We start from the raw sequence: 18,860 nt of genomic DNA, 5'->3' as shown, positions 1-18,860 counted from the left end.
GTTGCTGGCGTGGGTGATGACATGTTCAGCCTCTCTCCCTATTTTCTCCAGGTTGAGCACTGGCTTTCCTCCCCTGACATGCATTCACTCAGGTAAAAGTCCCATTGTGAGACGTAAAATTACGAATCTGTTACAAAGACTCGCGCTACATCCCAAATACGTAAAATCGTATTTCGATTTCATACGTAAAAGACTTTTACGACGCAAAGTACAGAAAATTCAGTCTGTCTGTATTTTTTTTACTACAGATCTGCAGTGATTCGAACGTAAATTTCCGGATATTTTTTACAGTGTAGCCTAGTTTGCAAATAGAAAATTGCGTTTGCAGGTACTTAACATTGTGCGCCGCTTTTTATCTTATCTCGTGTCATTTGTTATTTTTTTTCGAGCACACCGTTGGCGAATTCCTGCAGCTACTTGCGACACCGAGAGAAAGGATCACTCTCACTTTTTGCCGGGCAAAAACTCTCTCGCCGATTTATTTATATATAAATTTTTTCCAACCGCCGCCAGCATTGTTTTGGTTCCACATTTCGGGTGCACGGAAGGCAAAGTTTAATGGCAGTGAAAGTGGAATTTCTCCGGCGCTCCATCCATTCACCCACACTTTCGCCGGCGCAGCGCAGTGAGCAAGCCGAGAGAGCCCAGATATAGCTGCTGAAGCGGCGCATGTAGCTCTTGCTCCACTTTTTAGTAGGCCACGTAAATGGTGCGCGCACTGCTTGACATCGAAGCTGCCACCGGTCGAAGCTCACTCGCCGCTCTATGATTCGATAATATCCAAGTGCACCGCCTGCAACTTTGTTAATTATTTATGCAACACCTCTCTGGCCGGCCACTGCGGCTTTCCGAATCTAGAGCACCGGTCGCGCACAGACTTATACGAATTGGGTCGAAAAATTTGCCCTTGTTACGTCAAAATACGGCCAATGGAGCGAAATGTATTCTCTGATTAATATTCTTTCGAAGCGTTTAAATTATTTTGAAAGAGAGAAAAATGATGAAACAAAGCTTTTGAATTTTAATTTTAAGAAAACTGGCTCTGGTTTATTTTAAATGTTATCTTTTTATTTTGAAAACAGAATACAAAAATCTACATCGAAACTTTTTCTTTTAGAAATATCACATGTAACTTTTTACACGGATTCAACTTTGCAATCTTTCAAATATAAAAAAACCCTTTCATAGCCAACAGAGTCATAAGCTTATATAGATATTCCTTCTCCCTTCGGAAAAAAATTCAGCTGATATGGCAATATTGGTCGCCGCTTATTTTTTATCTGGAACTCTCGGGCTTTGATGCAGCATCCAATCTGGCCTTTTCATCCCTGGAACAATAAAGCTCTTCTTATAAATGTGACTGCAGAGAGAGATTTCCCAAATTACTCACCCGCTGCTTTGAAATAAGTCGCAACCGTGAATTCCGGCCGGAATGTATTTACGTCAAAATGACGAACGGGCGCCCACACCTTTTCTTTCGCGCGAATTAAACTCCATTTTATCCTGGCTGTTACGTCACGGGCTGGATATACATGATCGCGCGCGAATGACGTCAACGGAGGCTGCTGCTGCAGCGAGGGCGGTTTCGGCCTACGCGCGGAAAGCACCCCTACTGCCGCAACCCACACAACGTTGGTGCAGACTGAAAGGTCACGGCGTGCGCGAATTTATTTTGGGCGCACCCGACGTCCATATTAAAAAGTTTGCTATGAATTCGGCGACCTTTCCGCCTCGCATTATGATTTAGTTTGGCCAGACGCTGCAGTATGACAAAATTTGTTAGGGCGCGAACGCGACTCGCGAAACTGCGGAGATCGATAAAGGGTTTGAAGGGTAAAGTACAGTCAATTGCACCAGTTGCACCTCCATGGGCCATTGGACAAATAATTTTAATACATTTATTTAATCAATCAAATTATATCAAGGAATTGCTAAAAAAATTAATTTAATTTCAAATTGCTTCAAAAATATTGAATTATTTTTCTTTTAATAATGATTTTTTTAAACGGTCTATTTATAGGCAACTCTTTTTACGTATAACCAATATTTCTACCAGGAAAATTCAAAAATCTAGAGATCAATATTTATTTTATTTTTATTTTATCAAAAATTTTAACTCTTTGAATTTATCTTTAAATTTTTGTAAAGGAAGAATAAATTTAAGGAAAAGTTTTTAGAAGAAAAGTAGTTTTCTTTATTTTTTTAAATTATCTTCATTCCTATTTAATTGAGTCGCTTTTGCATTTTAACGAGTGGAGACTGAAGCAGGGTTGACTGCACACGTGTGTATTTGTTTTTGACCGTTTTTTTGTATTAAACTGGTGCAGTGCCGGTGTCTGGTCGTGCTCTTTATACACAAGATACTGGGTGTACACACAGCACTCATGTGCGTTAAGCCTGTAAGCGAAGAAAATGTCATGCTGCTGGTTAATATGTAAAGCAGTCTTGTGTCTACGTCAAAAGTATTATAAGATGCAGCTGCACTCGTTTCCAAACAGACACACACACATGAAATAAAAGCTTCAAAAGCGGCAATTAGCGCAGTCTCGCTCGTTCCATATCACGTGGAAAAGTGGTAATTAGGCTGTGGTCTTTCTTGTTATGGACACAACAAGAAATATTAATTACATTTTAATTTCAAATTAATGCACGCGGTTCAACAAAAAGCACCTTTTCGAGAGCCGCCGCCGCCGCTTGATATGTACAAAAATAAATTTCTATAATAGGGGCATTCATTTGCGGCTTCGGTGGAGAGATTTTTTTATTTCAACGCCGACCAGCATATTATATACATTTTCCGAAGAATTTTCAAATTTAGGCGCAGCCACGCCATTATATTACATATTTCATATAATTTTCCATACCGAAAAGCGGCTGGAATGCGAGAGAGAGAGAAAAACCCGGCCCATCATTTCTATTATTTCCTGCCTCACGATCTTCCCATTCATCGGTAATTACGATTAACAGCCGTTTTCATTCCAATAAATTGCTGAACAAAATCTAACTTTGAAATCTTTCTTCTTTCCCCGCGGCTCGCACGGAGAGGGTAAGAAAGAGAGAAAATTTTCATTCTCTTTCTCCCTGGGGTCGTAATTAAGCCGGCGGCAAAACCAATCATTATCGCTTTTGGTTGCAAAGAAAAACATCATGGCTGCGCTTCTCGCCCCCCAAAAAAACGCCGATTTATGAAGCTGCAGGACGTCAGAACCCATTAATTAGCTGCAGGACTAAAGGCGTAAAGGCAGTAGTTTTGTAATCTTTCAGTAACACAATCCAACTCTGCTCTTGTGAGGCAATGTTACAACAATGTAACACAAAACTAATTTATGGCGTGGAGATGGGCACTCTCGGGGAAAATAATCACCATCAAACAATAATATAAAGAAAGACGACGTGCGAGAGAGCACGACTTTAAACGGAATTCACTCAGTACTGCCGCACGACTTGGTAATTAATTCCGAATCACGGCAAAACATCTTTATATACTTAATGCTGAATTATACTCACTTTCCAATTCCTTACAAATCCAAAAGCAGGTTTTAAGGCCAAATTTATTTTTCATTGCCCGGCGAAAGAAAACGACGAGACGCACATTGCATAGAGATTAACCTGAAAAAATGTAACGAAATTCGCGCGAATTCGATAAGCGGCTGGTTGAAAGTCGGCCACAAGTTTTATGACTCGTGAGATTTCAAGGAACGGTGTATGCGTTATTATTGCAATTTTCTTTGAAATCAGCACCATAAATGAAATTATAAAGTCCAATTTCAGCTGCCTACTGGACAATTATTTTTTTTCTAAAAAAAAATATAACCTCATTTTAAAAAATAATAAGTACGCCAAAATATTGAGCACTTTTTAATATTTTCTATAAAGGTTCTTGAAGTTGCTGTTATTGGGGAACCTTAAAAAAAATTTAACATGCAAATTACATGAAATAAAAAAAAATAAATAAATTACAATATTTTCTCCTTAATTTTTAATACAGAATATTTGAATTAATTCAATTTTAAGAATAAAATTTCAAAGCAAATTAAATAAACTGACAAAAATTGTGAAATTTCCGAAAACGTGCATACCTCTTTTCTCGTCAGAAGCCGGATTTTGTTTATTAATCATTTTTTTAATAAACCTTTGTTTTCATTATTTTTTATTTTGTTTTTTGGATGGGAGATTAGGCTGGAAAATGATAAATCGGCCATTTGTGTCTGGCCTTCATCAATTTAAGCACCGCCATAAACATCGGCGCTTCACGGTCGCGGCGGCGCGAAATTCGTGTGTGCGAAATGAGCGGCGGCACATTAACTACTTTCTGCAAGAGGCACCACTGACCTAGACAACAATAGTGCTGTGTCATTAGCGGTGTGCGGCTGCGAAAAGAACTTTTCTGTAGCCGGTGTTGTTTGTGTTCGCAGGTTCGGAGTTGTCGCCCCGCAGCAGTCACGACTCGGAGACCTACTCGTGGGCCCTGAACGGCCGCGGCTCGTCCACGCCGTCGCCGCCCCTCAGCAACGGCGGATCATGGCAACAGGACGAAGGTGTCGTTCTGGACGCCGACTTCGCCATGGACGACCTTGAGGATACGCCTCGCAAAAAGAAGGTCAGTTTTCGTTCGATTTAATGCTTTTGGCAAATGTACCTTTCATATTATGTATGACATGCATTGGGCGTGGAGCAAAAAGTAGTAATGCACCGCAGGGTGCGGCTCTCGCGTCGGCATTTATCCGCGTCGCTTTTTCGGTAGCGGAAATTTGACTGAAGGTTGAAAGAAATATGCGACCTTTTTTATTAATCGCAGATTATTTGAATGGAAGGTTGCAGAATAAATTGCATTCATACAATTATTAGCTTAAAATCCACACCGTTTTAATTAATTTTGATTTGAATTTAAAGTTGGCTTTCCCTCGGTGGGTTTTGCGAGTTGTTGATTGTCAATAAGCAACTCACAAAACCCACCGAGGAAATTTTACATTCAAATCAAATTTTAATTCAGTTTCTATTAACTTTTGTTTGCTCTTTGAAAATATAGCTTTTTTTACATCCCGGCTCATTAGTCGAAATTTATTCCAAAGGTTTTAAGCTTGGCCAGCTTCTTCACTCCCCATTACAAACTCCAAAGTAATTATTTGACATTCACTTTAAAATGGCAGAACGAAAATTGGGCGTCGGTGCTTTTTACCCATTGTGTTTACCAAGAAGCTCTGCTGCTTCTCTTGTTATATTCCATGCAAACAATGCGTTTCAAGTGCGGTGTATATGTATGAATAGCCTTCATTATCCCCCTAAAGTGACAGATGTATGTGTTGTGCACAAAGAGTCAATTTTCCGGCACTACATGATTGCGTAACTCGCACGCGCTCGCGCCGAAACAATACCGCGATCTTGCGTGGTGAATAATTTAATTCGGATCCAGCCCATCCATTGTTCGTTCGATTCGCTGAACAAAATTGATGGGTCCAAATTGAGGTGCAGGTAAATCAGTCAGATTTTTTGTATATATACGGGCTGCACTCTCCGCAGGCTGCATTTGGCTTTGCATGTGTGCGGTATCTCAATAACAAATGGCTTTTCGACTTTTATACGCGCGAGAGCAGGAAACAGCTCGGCTGTAAATCTCGCGTTCGATCTCTCCCAAATATAATAATTGGTTGCGTGTTTTATTAGCAAGGAAATTTATGTTGTGTGTGTCACAACAGCCTGCTTTTTCATATATTATTTTAAACCCCCACTTTTTTTGTTATTCGAATCAATAATTACCATATGTGCATGCGATTTTATCCTAATTTTTTTTACCCTCCACGAAAATGACCGGAGCTTTTTAATATGAAACCGCCCGGTTGTCACATAAATTTCCAGCCCGCGAGTGAAAGGCTAATTACAATTTATAAATGAATTTGTCGTTGAATATATATAAAAGCTGCGACCCAAGTCTCTCAGCATTTTGAAATCAAGGCCGGTCCGTGCTGCGAGTGCTTTTCATTTTTATTATCATTCGGCTGCATGCGAGCGGCAAATATCAAAACTCATGCATGACGATGTCGAAATTTTCGTTTTTTTTTATATGCCTCCCTACCGTCAAATTTACTTAATTAAGGTAGGTCACGGACTGATGCGGATACGTGTGTCTTTTTTTCCGTAAAACGCGATAAAATTCCGTGTTGTTGCACCTGCGGCGACCTCCAAAAGAACAATTTATATATTAAATGCAGAAATTATTTCGCCACTCGCGTCACACTTGAATAACAACAAAGTGCTGGAAAATCCTGCGGCGGCGAATCGACTTTCTTTCGCAACCGCGCCGACTAATTGCAGGAAGAGAGGCAGCGGATTTGGTGTTTTTGCTATACAATATGCCTCCATGTTGAGCAGAAATTTCGTCAGCCGTTTAATTTTTTTTTAATTGCGCGATAAAAACGACAAGCGGAAAATACAACGCACTTTGCAGCTCGCCGGATTTTACAGTTAGTATTCTACTTTCTTTGCTTCTCTCTCTCTTGAGAGTAAAAATATATATTTTTGAGAGGAGAAATTGGAAACAAAAATAAGCAAAAGCGCGAGAGTGGGGATGGCTATAACTGTTCGCCACGAAAATTGCGCGGCACCAAAACAACTTTTCGGCCGGTGCCCGTGGTGGCACCTCTTTCTCGGTTCTCCACCGCTCTCAGCACGCGTACTTTATTGACTTTTGTAAAGGGAGAGCGAGAGAGTGGTGCTGCTGTGCCGGCTCCACTCTCTATGTAGATAGAATACGCAACGGATTTTGGGAGCGCGCGAATTGCGCAACTACGCAGTTTCAGGCCCAGAGATAGAAATAAATCATCAGTTTTAATGTCCGTAGCCCTTCCGCCGACACGCACGGAATGAGGAGAGATTCGGACAATGAAAACGCCGAAAACGGAATTCCCTGAAAGTGAATTCTAATGAGGAAAAGGAAAAATATTGCCACAGTTTTAATTTATATCAAAAATTAATTAAAAGATTGTGAACCAAATAGTTAAATTTTTATTTAATTATTTATTAATATTTAAAACTTTATTCAAAAGTTAATGTCACATTTTTTTTTAATTTAATTGATCACTGCGGCGGATGGGGTATTTTTTATTTCTAAAGTTTTAGCAAAATTCTTGCCAGAGATGGTGCCGTTTTTTCCAATAATTGGTTTCTTTTCAGTAATTTTTTTTCAACAATTGAATATAAACAATATGATGTAACAATTCAAAGACATAAAATAATAGTTCAGCACATTTGTCAACATCTGACCCTTCATATTTATATAAAAAAAAATGCGAGACGTATTTTATTTGTTTGTCTGATGTTCTTGATGTTCTTCCCCCTGACCCACAATTGCCAAAAGTGGAGATATCAAACAAACTGATAACCTCTGCACCTCTCGTGATTCGAGTTGAAAACTTTTGCCTCCTGTCACTCTCGGGGCCCCCGCTGTCTATATAAAATGTTATCAAAGTGATCGCGGAAAGTGAAAGCTCAATTTCTTTCTTTCTCTGTGGCAGGGAAACCGAACAAGTTTGCAATTATTTTCCATTGTCAACTCCAATCCTGATATGTGCAATAATAACTCGATGTATATTATATTATAATTCAGGAGTGCTGCGTAGTTGGCCGCAAAAGCAAAAGTTGGGAGTGGTAAAGGTACAAACATAGCGCGCGAGCACAGCAGGTTGCATAACGTGCGGAAGGGGCGCCGCGCTCTCTCTCTCATTCGCTGCAAAAGAGGGGTTCGCGATCAATAAAATCCCGGCCGGCTCTCTCGCAAAAGCAACACACAGACCAGCATGGAGCCCAGCTGACTCTATTTTACTTTTGTTTACATCCACCAGCAGGCAGGCCGAGGCTGCTCGAGTGCGCTCCGAGCGCCTCCGGAAGCCGCTCGAGCTCGCCCGAAAGCGAAAAATTAGCCTTACTACGGCCGGGAGGTGCGGAGGGATTTGCCGGTTCATCCAATTTGGAAAATGGGTCACACACTCGCCGAGAAATTGAATTACGACCGCACCGAGTCGGAGCTTTAATAAAGAAGGAGGGTGTCACGCCAAGGACGATATAAAAATTAACTTTTGCCCAAAGAAAAATTACCTCTCACGGTGAATTATGGCCGCTGAGGAGGAAGAGAAAAGCTCAGCAAGGGCTACCAACTGCTTTCGATCTTAAAAAATTGACCTAAAATTGAGAAGAAATAAAACCAATGGCGAAAATAAGTAATTATTGATTTTTGTTTAATTTGCACCAAAAATTATTCTGAAAATATTTGATTTTTGCAAATCATGCTTAAAAATTTACTATTTTATTATCCAATGGCTTTGAAGTTCACCAGTCTTAAAAAATATTAATAAAAAAAAACTTCTTATCCCTCTGCATGATCAGAAAGCAAAAGTCTATATGACATTTATACCATGCACTTCCATGATACTTTGATTGAAGCGGAACAAAAAATGCAATTGTGAGAGCCGCCGCAGTGCAGATGTGGAAAGTTCTCAACTTTTCCAAACCGCGCTGATGGATGATTTTGTTATTTGCACGTCACTAATCCATGTGCATTTGCATAATATCAAAAGCTATGCACGAGCTCTCGGGGCCGATGTGGGTCACGCCGAGCACAATGCAACGCGCGCCGAGCATTGATTTTAATCAAGTAGCCGCCCCTGCTGCCTATGCTTTTCTGTATACATGTGCAGCCGGTGCATGCATGTGCGAATTATTGCAGGCCGCCTAAGTAGGTTGCATCACTAATCGTGCACCGCCCCAGCACTGCTGCACAAACATATACATACACAAAGCGCACAGTGAGCGCTCGACGATTGCAACACACACACGTGTTGCGCAATCCGTTTCGAAACCGGCGGTGCGAATGCACTGCCGACAGCTAGGGATGATCGAGGGTTGCGAAACGAAATGCTTATGACAATCTGGGCCGCTCGTCCCAAGTGCAAATGCAAATGTGCACATCTTTGCGTAATGGAAATTTACAATCGGTGATGCAGTGGAAATGGGATTCTATATAAATATCTTTTATTGAAAAACTTTTGCAATTTAGATTATGCAAACATAAATAATGTAAAACTATAAAGACTAAGTATAGATGTGAACGAACAATTTTAATAATTTAAAGCAATGAATCAAAAGTTTAATCTAATTTAATGTTATTTAATTAGAAAAAGAGAGCAAATTTAATTCAAATTTCAGCTTCAGTCGTGGAATTTTGTGTTCTTTTAATTTCAATAAGCCTTTAACACGGAGCTTAGGGCATCTTTACGCTGAAAATAAATCTACTGAAAAGTTGAAAGTTTAAAAAAATGAGAACAATCAAAATTTTGAAGTCGAGATACTAATTAATTTTGTGCCATCAAGTAAAATTGGGGTGTTATAAACTTATTTTGATGACATTTTTAACCGTTTTAATCGAGCAAATGTCGAGAAGAAGAAAACTATTTGATAATATTCCAATAATAAAGTGTTAATTTCAACTTTCAAAAATTCAGTTCTCCCGTTGAATTCTATAATTATTTCTTATGGCGTCTCCTTGGAAGTGATATCTGAAAACCAATACTTTAGTAGAGAAATTTACCATCAAAAATATTCAGGCCCCTTTTCAAATAGAAATTAAGTAGATTAATAATTATGAAAGCTTTGCAAATTATATTATTAACACTTTGATTAATCGTAAAATATTTCAGTTCAAGAAAACTCAACGAATTTAAACCTTTGACATAAAAAATAATAAACACCTTTGATCAAAAAACTTTAGCTCCCCCATTTCTTTTTTCTCTTTCTTATTTTTATCTAATTAAGATGCGATTTCGTGATAAAGCCAAACGTCCCTTTTTCAAAAAGGGTTCAAGAGTTATTTTTATATGTGTTTTCGTCCCGGGCGATAAAATCGGCCCCGCAGCGCACCAATTCAAGGTTGACAAATTTACATTTATGCTCCACACATACATTTGCAGCAAAAACATCAGCTGCACGAGTTCGCACTTGGGTGTTGCACAAACCGCGCGCGCAGGGTGTGTTTGTTTTCTTTTCGCACTCGCGTCGCAATCTGCTGTGAAAACACCGGCCGGCTTAGCTTCAATTCCGCGTTGCAAGCGATGAAGCGACCTTGGTGCAAAAATTCTATTCTTGCAAAATTGCGGAGGAGAAGATGCAAAGCACGGGTTGGCCGGGCGCCAGGCCGTTAATTGCAATGCACCGTTTTCCAAGTGCGGCGTGGCCTTGCCGAGTGCATATTAAATGCTGCACTTCCCCTCCGCCGCTGCGATCGCTCCACGTGCAGACCTAGAAGCAGCTAGAATCGGATTTCTGCAGTGGAATTAAATGGGACGACGGCAGCTCAGGGGCCGCGCGTGCATCCACTTTCTTTCTTTCTTTTTTGTTCCTCAGATGCATATACAAGGAAGAGCGATGCAGTTCAAAACAATGCATTCTTGCGGCGCATTAATAAACTAACAATGACGTGAGAGATGCAGCTCGTGCTGTGTTATTTAATTAACTCATTTCCGTGTACATCGGCTAACGAGAAAATTAATTAGCTCTCAAAAAAAAGAGAGAGAAGAATGCGTCTAATAATTATGTATACATCTTTTCCCACAGGCCACCAAAATTGGTCCTAAAAAAATTCAAAATGTTAAAAAAAAACCAATATGCCAAAATTAAATGATGAAACTTAACGTGCCTGGTAAATTGATATGGGATAATTTTTTTTTTAAAAAAAAGTCTGCTTTTTTATCTGCGGGAATGCTCGATAAACTTGAGAACAATTAAAGCACTTAAAAGAACAATGAATTTAGAAATTAAAAGTGTGATAATTGGAGCGCACAGGTCATAAAAATTTATCTCCTGATTAAAGCGGCCCGGCTATCTATAAAGTTGGCCCATTTATTAGCTCTTCCGCCTGCCGCGCGGCCTGCATTTCCCCCTCCCGTGCCCATATTATTTTTAAATAATAAAGTTCCAAATGTGGATCATTTTTCAAAACGAAATTTCTGATTTTCGGCCGGCGTAGGGCCCTCGCATCATAATTTCTGATTTGACTTGCCCCGAGAGACTTGGCCAGGCTGGACGTTCTCTCTGCCGCGCGGATGATAAATTGATGCCCGAAATCGAATTCTTCACGCCGGCAAATAAATCCGGCCGCACGAAAATACATCCCAAAGTATATGAATACACGTGCCCCACTTTGCGCCTTATCTCGATATGTGTGCTCATGCCGCAATTATTAACACATTTGTTGGCCAATTATATCGCTCGGCGGGTTGCTCAGCTATGTGCACCGTACTTTGTGATATTAAATTTTATCGACGAATTTCACAAACAGAGCGCGCACGCAGGAAGCAGAGGTGAAACAAAACGTTTAACCTCGATTAAAACTTTCGGCGCTCTCTCGGAATAGAAAAAAATGTTCTTATCACTTTGGAAAATGCAACTGCTGATAAAGTGCATTGATAGACTAGCTAGTCTATTTCTCTTTTTTATTTGGTCGCTGTCTGCGCTCGATGGCAATCATACACATTCGTGCGTAAATATATATTTTTCTTTTGATAGCAAAGTGTGTTGCACCCTTGTCTGATACGCCCGGAGGAGTTTTTGTGTGCAAGTCTGCTCAGCCGGGTTATGGAGGTCCAAGCAATAAAGGAAAGAAGTAAAAAGAAAGAAATGCTTTATGCAGCCAGAAGGGAGAGGGAATTACAGAGGTGGTGGTGGTGGTTAGATCATAAAGTTTGAGAATTTATCGTGAAACGCTGGGGCGAGCTGAAAAGGGAGGCCATAATTTTGACAGCAGTTTGTTTGCATGACGTTTGGCACTTTGGTGAGAGCTGAAGAAGGAATATATGTATGTGCGTTTTATGGTGGCGTATTTTTTTTTTGTTCACACATGACTTCAGCTGAATAGGCCCTGATTATTAGATGACTTTTACTGAGAAATTGTGCATTCTGTGAAGCGAAAGAGAGACAAAATGTGGTGGCGTGCACGACGACCGAAAAGTGAATTCCGCATAAATATCCCTCGCAGCCATTCTCGGATTTCGTCCGCAGTTTTCCTGTTAGCTTTTTTGTGGGAATGGTATCAATATTTCATTTTCCAGTAAAAACACAACAGTTTTAATAATTAAAATACGTGTGAAAATGAAAAATAAACAAGAGAGATGTATTATTTGTAATTTTTAAAGTCCCTATTAAAACAAATGAATTAAAATTGGTTTTGTTTAACAGAAAAATATCTGATTCAAACATAATGCAATACAATATAAGTTTGATAAAAAAAAATCATAAAAAAAAACTGAATTTCCAAGCCTAATTTTTAATGAAATTAAAACCTCAAATCAGCCTGCTCGAATTTCGCTGCTGTTTTTGGCTGCTCTCTTCAGGCTGTCCATCTGTCATTTTTTGAAGTTGACATCCAATTTAATTTATTTTCCCCGAAACTCGCAGAAGCCAGCTTTTTAATTACGGGACCATAAATTAATTAAGCCAACATCACGCTTGGTTTCTGCGGCTTCCAACTCGGGTGCAGGGGCAGACCGACGAGCGGAGCACAAACAGAAATTCTAGCCTCCCTCCGTCGTCTGGAGCCCGGTTGGTAACAACAGGTGCTCTTTTCACTATTTTATACAACAACTCGCCTCAAATCCCCGTGCTGCCGTTCATTTTCCCATGCCGAGGCCGACTGGGTATATAAATTTTTATTTTTTGTCAAGCACCGAGGGGCTGAATTTCACAGAGGGCGCTCCACTTTGGCAGGGGCCTATTGATAGTCAGTCTTCCTCCCTGTGCAGTCTAGACAGATGCAAACGTACAGTTCCAAGACAAGCGACCAAGCAAGAGAGAGAGGAAATAATAGAATGCGTGCTGTTGCCAGGCGAGGGTGGAGGGTGAACGCACCCCTGACAGTGTCAGTGCCTATTTAGCCGAAATATCGCCGCCCAGCAACAAGCGCAATTATGAAATAGCAAGTGCGCGCACTGCCTGCCCAAAACTCACTCACTCTCTCTGTGCACATTAAATCCCCACCCTCCTCCTCCCTTTTTAATCTATAATCACTGTCTGCGTGCCTCTTCTCTCCTCCCTCATTTTCACTCTCCATAGGCTTTTTTGTGTGCAGCCGGCACAAAAAATATACTCCATATACACACACGTACCCCTCCAAACATTAAACATTCCATGGCCGCAGAGGAAAAAGGCCAACCAATGTTTTCCACGTTGCCAAGTTTGAAAACAAAGAGGTTCGGACGCGGCCAAATCGGCCTCAAGGGGTTGCCTTGTGCTCTCTCGCGCCTCCATCAACGCCTCATTAAGACAGATTTTTTCCCACATTTTTAATTTTTTTTTCATCAACCCTTTCCTTTTCTGTTGCCATGCGAGTTCATCGCTCTCCGTCTATACTTGTTAGACAAAATTATTATTTATTCTGTCTGTATATAAATGCGTGCGTTTGTGTGCAGCTAATGATGCATTCGGAAAATAGGCGCACCCTCCTCCCACCGGTAATGATCATTTGAATCGCATGCACCGAGTGCATTATGAAATAACCGACCGTCAACCTGCTGCGCCGAGGACGCATACATATGTGTACAATGCACAAACAAGGTTCTATGACTTTGTGCTGAACGGGTGGCGCAATTAATTTTTTTTTTACACGCCACTTCTGTGAAAACGATGTGTATCAGTCTTCAAAACGCGCGCGGTTGTGTTTTATTCGAAGACAGGCCGCGCATATTGTGTCGTAAATCAAAAAGTTGCCAAGAAATCTTTTTTCGACCCCGTTAGAAAAAAACGAAAAACACATCAATTTAGTAAAATGTTTCCATTCTGAAATAAGGCAGTCGTGCTTTTATATTTATGGAGTGTCACAAAATTTCAAGTCCGAATATAGCTCATTAAAGAGGGAAGATTAATGATTTCGGAAATAATAATAATAAAACTGAGGAAAATAAAAAGACAGTCATTAGCATTTCTCTCGCGCTTCGTTAAAATAACATTTCAATTTTGACTGCTCCTTTCACAGAGTTCAGTTTTCTTTTTATTTTTGAGTTGGCGTCTTGTCTCTGTTTCTTTGAAACTCGTCTCTCTGCTCGAAAGCCGGCTGCTTCGCCTCCGATCAAATCCAATTTCTCATCTTTATTTTCTTTCTCTCAGTCGGTTCCAGTCGTGGTTCTTTCTCTTTTTTTCGACCCGGGTAAGCCTCGATTCACATGGATCCTTATCATTTTCCGAGAAAGCTCAAAAAGTGGTCTTGTAATTTGGCCCCAAAGCATACCGGTTCATCTTCACTCGGCAAGTTACGCACATTGTGTGTGTTTATTATAAACCTGTCATCATTTATATATAGCGGCGTGCATTGACTCTCGCGCAGCAGAAATTTAATGACTCTCATTTCTCCACGGCCAATTTTTCAACGCTTCGTTGGAAACGATTGTGACTCACGCTCTTTTTAAATATAATAATATGTACGGTATATAATAACGCACACATGTGTTGCCATTCCGACTCGCGCGCGCGATGGCAATTCGCCTTTTAATATAGACTAGAGCTGTTAATTCGCGTCCAAGGCCGAATTCATCATTTGCTACAGCGCGACTGCAGAGCACAACACACTCGGAGCTGCTGAACACTTTTGAATATTTGATAATCTGACAGCGAAAAATGGACAAGTTTTGTACCGTGCAAATGGAGCTGACGAGAGGGGAGGGAGAGCAAAATAAAAAATAAAAAAACGATCTTGATAAAAAGTGAAACATTTTTATTTTTAAATCTTTTTAAAATTTAAATTCAAATATAAAATTGGTATTTTATTTTATTTAATGAATTTGCAAAATATAATTTAACCTCAAGAACTAATTGATAAAAATCTAATTTTTATAAAAGCAAAATTAGTAACAAAATTGTATTAAAAAAAGTAAATACAATTAGAATTTTCTTATTATAATGAAATACAAGTTTTTTTTATTTTATTGATTTAATTTTTTTTTTCAAATTTTATCTTCAGTACTAGACCTGAATGCAAATTGAAATTTCCACAACTTTTTCTCCGAGCAATTCAAAATAAGCTGTCCGAGGCTTTAAAAGAGCTTAAATGGCTCACGCAAAAAAAGTCTTTTTCTATATTCAGCCAGCAGCTTTAAGCCGTGACCATCGAGATAGTCTCAGCTCTAGTATTCACAAAACGTACAAAAGGCGCTAATAATTAATGGGCCCAGAAGTATACACGTTTTACTTTTGGTATGTTTGCTCTCGGACACAGAAAACCTTTTGGCGTGTCTCTTACATGGTATTTTGTTCACGCACCGGCAGCTCCACATGCATGCACATCAGCGCAGGGGTGACTTGGATCACAGGGGGAATTGCCGACGCATGTAACCTGTATGTGTGTGTCCGAAATCGCCATTATGCTAATGCCCGAAAAAAAGGGACGACAGATATATGAGTGCAGCAAACTTCCTTCCTGAGATTCACGCCTGATATCCAGCACCGGCACATTTCTCCTGCGTGTGTGTTATTAGCATGCAACGCGCGCAACTTTTTGAATTTTAATTCCCATTGGTCACCCATGTGTGACTTTTCGTAGTAGAATGACCCCGGGGCTCCCTAGCTCGGCTGAATTTGAATCGTTTCATTATTACAGTTTTTTTTTAACCACGGAGGAGTAATAATTATATTTATTTTTCGGTGCGTATACTTTTTGTAGTAGGCAAACAAATGAGTCTCTAAAGTGCAGTCATGGTTGGTCGGCGAATGGGGAAAGGAAGGAATTATCTGCTGAAGAGCAGCACTTATTATTATTCCGAATATACCAAACGCAACGCCCTGAACACATCAGTGACATCGAAAGCTGCCGGCGGCGTTAATAAAAGTGCACGGCACAACCACACACAAAACGGCAGCAGGAATGCGCGGCGCATCGCTACTTTTTTGTGATGCAAAACCATGAGGAACACGCCTCTCGAAACTTAATTTCAAATGCAACACGTGTTGAATCGGAATAAATTTCCATCAGTATCCCTAATTAAAAAAAAAAAAATACTCAGAATTCAAAATCAGTATTGAGTTTTCTCTCTGAAATTTATAATTTATGAAATATTCAGGATAAGAATAAAATAAGCTAAGGATTAATATTTTAAAATTTGCAGTTTTTTTTTTTAATTTGAATGGCTCCTGGAAAGCCCTAAAAAGGTGGCCCTCCTTTATATTTAATTGCAACGGTTTCATCTCTCCCAGTGGCGTATATAATTATCAGCGGCACATTTAATTTTCGCCATTCTTTTTGGCGGGCAGCTTCTGCTGAAACTCTCTCTCTAATTTTTAGCTGCCGGAGTTGCGTGTTGCAGCAAATTGTGGAAATTAAATGCTGGGAACTAATTTGCGCTCTTTTGCGTCAGAGTGTGTAAGTTGTATTCACTCGGCGAGAGAGAGAGAGAGCATGAGTGAGTGACGTGTGTTGCTCTGATGGTAATTACATGGGGGTTCCTTGACAGGAAAACCGAGATTCTCCGAAAATTTGCACCGAAAATCCCGTTCCAATAATATACACGCGCGTGTTGTTGTTCCGGCCAAAACCTATAATAACGAATATCCTGCGGAAAAGAAAGAAATTGACGCTTTTGTTGCCTTTTTCGATGGATATATAAAATTCCAAGTCGTTCGGTCTCTAATTTATTGTAAATATATACGTCTGATTTTAGTGGCTTATTTTCGAAAATCCGGCACGTATCAAGAGCAAAAAGTATATTTTTTACGACTTGTCTCGATTTTATAGTGTGTGTCGTGGAGGACGCGCCTAAGTGAAGTGAAAAGTAGACGCGCGATAAAAAATATATCGTTTTTATAAATGCATTTGTGCTGGATTATGTTATAAAAAGGGCATAATCGCCGCCAACGTGCGGAGAGAGAGCGCCGTGTGTGTTTTTATATAAATATGAGGGTCAGCACTTTGGCCGAATGCGCGCTGCAGTTTCAATAAAAATTAAGATAAAGCTGCACAGTTAAGGCATCACTCTCTCCGGCAGCACATTATGCGCTCTGTTACTTGTTAACTGATGATGGAATTTTAAGTGGCCAGAAGAAGAAAGACGAAGCCACATGTGCAGCCGCCCTCGTCTTCTCTCTCTCTCTCTGATGAATATTATTTCCACTCTAGAATTTCTTCCTGCCCATTTTTTCCTCATTGTGCCGTCAGATGATGTGCACGTAATGGCCTGATACATTTATTATTACTATCTAGTGAAATGTGGCAACTGCGGCCGCTGTATGGAAGAAAATAATATATTAAGGGTCATGCCGAGGTCATCTCTCCCGAAGCGCACGCTGCAGCATATCGAATGCACTTTTCTCTCTCTCATTGCTGCCGGTCTGCGTCGAATGCATTAGATTCTAAAAATATATATAGAAGCTCGAAAAGCGAGCGACATCTTTCTTTTGAAGAAAAGCAGTCCCTTTATGCAAAGCTAATCATAATCAAGCCGGGGCTCTCTTTTATGCGGCGAACGCCGCATGTGTGCTCTTTCTATAGAAATCGGTGTGTTGCAATGCAACTTTGTAAGATGCATTTTCGGAGGGGAAAAGGGGTGCAGCGCAGCACATCACAAGTGGCGCGGCTTTTCTTCTTGTTTAAATAGAAACCGGATTTAAATGCCGGCGTACACACAGCACCAGATTTAAAGGGATCATTAACTTTTTTCTTCTGCGCCATGGGAAGAAATTCGAGTCGCTTCGGGAATTCTCATAACGGAAGAGAACGCGATTGGATGATATATATAAAAAGTGTGAAAAGTTGCAATGGGGATGATGATGTTTTATGTTTTAATTTTAATAGGATGTAAACTTCCGCGCCACTGCGACCAAAAGCTTTTTTACACCCTTTGAAAATGCTAATTCCGAATAGGTTTGCTTTTTCCATTGAAAGAATTTTCCCGCAGCAGTAAAAACGTCAATTGGCTTTATTTTTTACTGCCGCTTCTGTGAAGCTGTCAAAGTATAATTAGGGGCACGTCGTATATATTTATACACATTGTATCAATTACCCAGCACCGGTGTAATTAGCAAGTGCTGCAATTATGTATTGGAGTTCTGAGTTGAGGCACAAAATACAGTAGCACATCTTGTTATTTATACAACCGGCAAACAGAAGCCAACTCTTCTTATTATTATATATATTTTTTTTCTATTCGCCGGCCGGCATATCTCTGATGGGAATAGAAGAACAATAAAAAAAGAGACGCGAGCGAGAAATAATAAAGGCTGATCTGGCCGACGGTCAGAGAAAGAGATGTCGAGAGGAATGACCCTTGGCTGCGCGGAGTTACCTTGAGCCAGGGTAAACACACGGTCGAGATGGGAGAGGACAGCAACCTGAGCGAGATGAAAACATTGTAGTACGCTACGGATTTATAAATTATTTTCGTACATCTGCGCGAGCGGAGTGCATTGTTCGGTGTATAATTCTCACCGAAAATTAACCGTTGCGTTACACACGCGCATTAAACGAAATTGCCAAAGTACTTTTGTGTGTGTATAAAATATTATACAAGCGGCTGCAGGCATTGCCGGGCAACAGGCTAATTAATTTGCATTCGGAATAAATTTTCCAGCGGTGTGACGCAGCCAGAGATTGATAAGAATAAATAAAGGGGGGATGATGGATCATTTTTTATTCCGCGCCGCCAGCTTTCGCCGCGCAAACAACTATATAGTAGTAGTGAATTTTATATCTTGTTCGCGCTCTACTAATTTCGCAACATGTGTCCCAGACTCTGCAGCAAAAAAATATAAGGAAAGAATGAACTAGAAGGAATAAGTCGCAGATAATCAAACTGTTGAAGAAAATTGAATTATTTAAATGCTGATACATTGTTGCA

At 40.1% G+C, this 18,860-nt stretch overlaps 1 protein-coding gene across 1 annotated transcript in view; it reads left to right on the top strand.

The window, feature by feature from the left end:
* LOC132205519 (zinc finger protein 704) overlaps window positions 1-18,860 on the top strand; it is a 55,972-nt gene that overhangs the window by 27,132 nt on the left and 9,980 nt on the right. The window contains exon 4 of the mRNA XM_059634611.1: window positions 4,416-4,600. Coding sequence (XP_059490594.1) covers window positions 4,416-4,600 — 185 coding nt within the window. The remainder of the gene's footprint in view (window positions 1-4,415; window positions 4,601-18,860) is intronic.

The sequence above is a fragment of the Neocloeon triangulifer genome, unplaced genomic scaffold, assembly GCF_031216515.1.
Source record: "Neocloeon triangulifer isolate White Clay Creek 2 clone unplaced genomic scaffold, ASM3121651v1 ptg000002l, whole genome shotgun sequence".
In the NCBI taxonomy this organism is placed as follows: domain Eukaryota; kingdom Metazoa; phylum Arthropoda; class Insecta; order Ephemeroptera; family Baetidae; genus Neocloeon; species Neocloeon triangulifer.
This window is presented reverse-complemented; position numbering and strand designations above follow the sequence as displayed.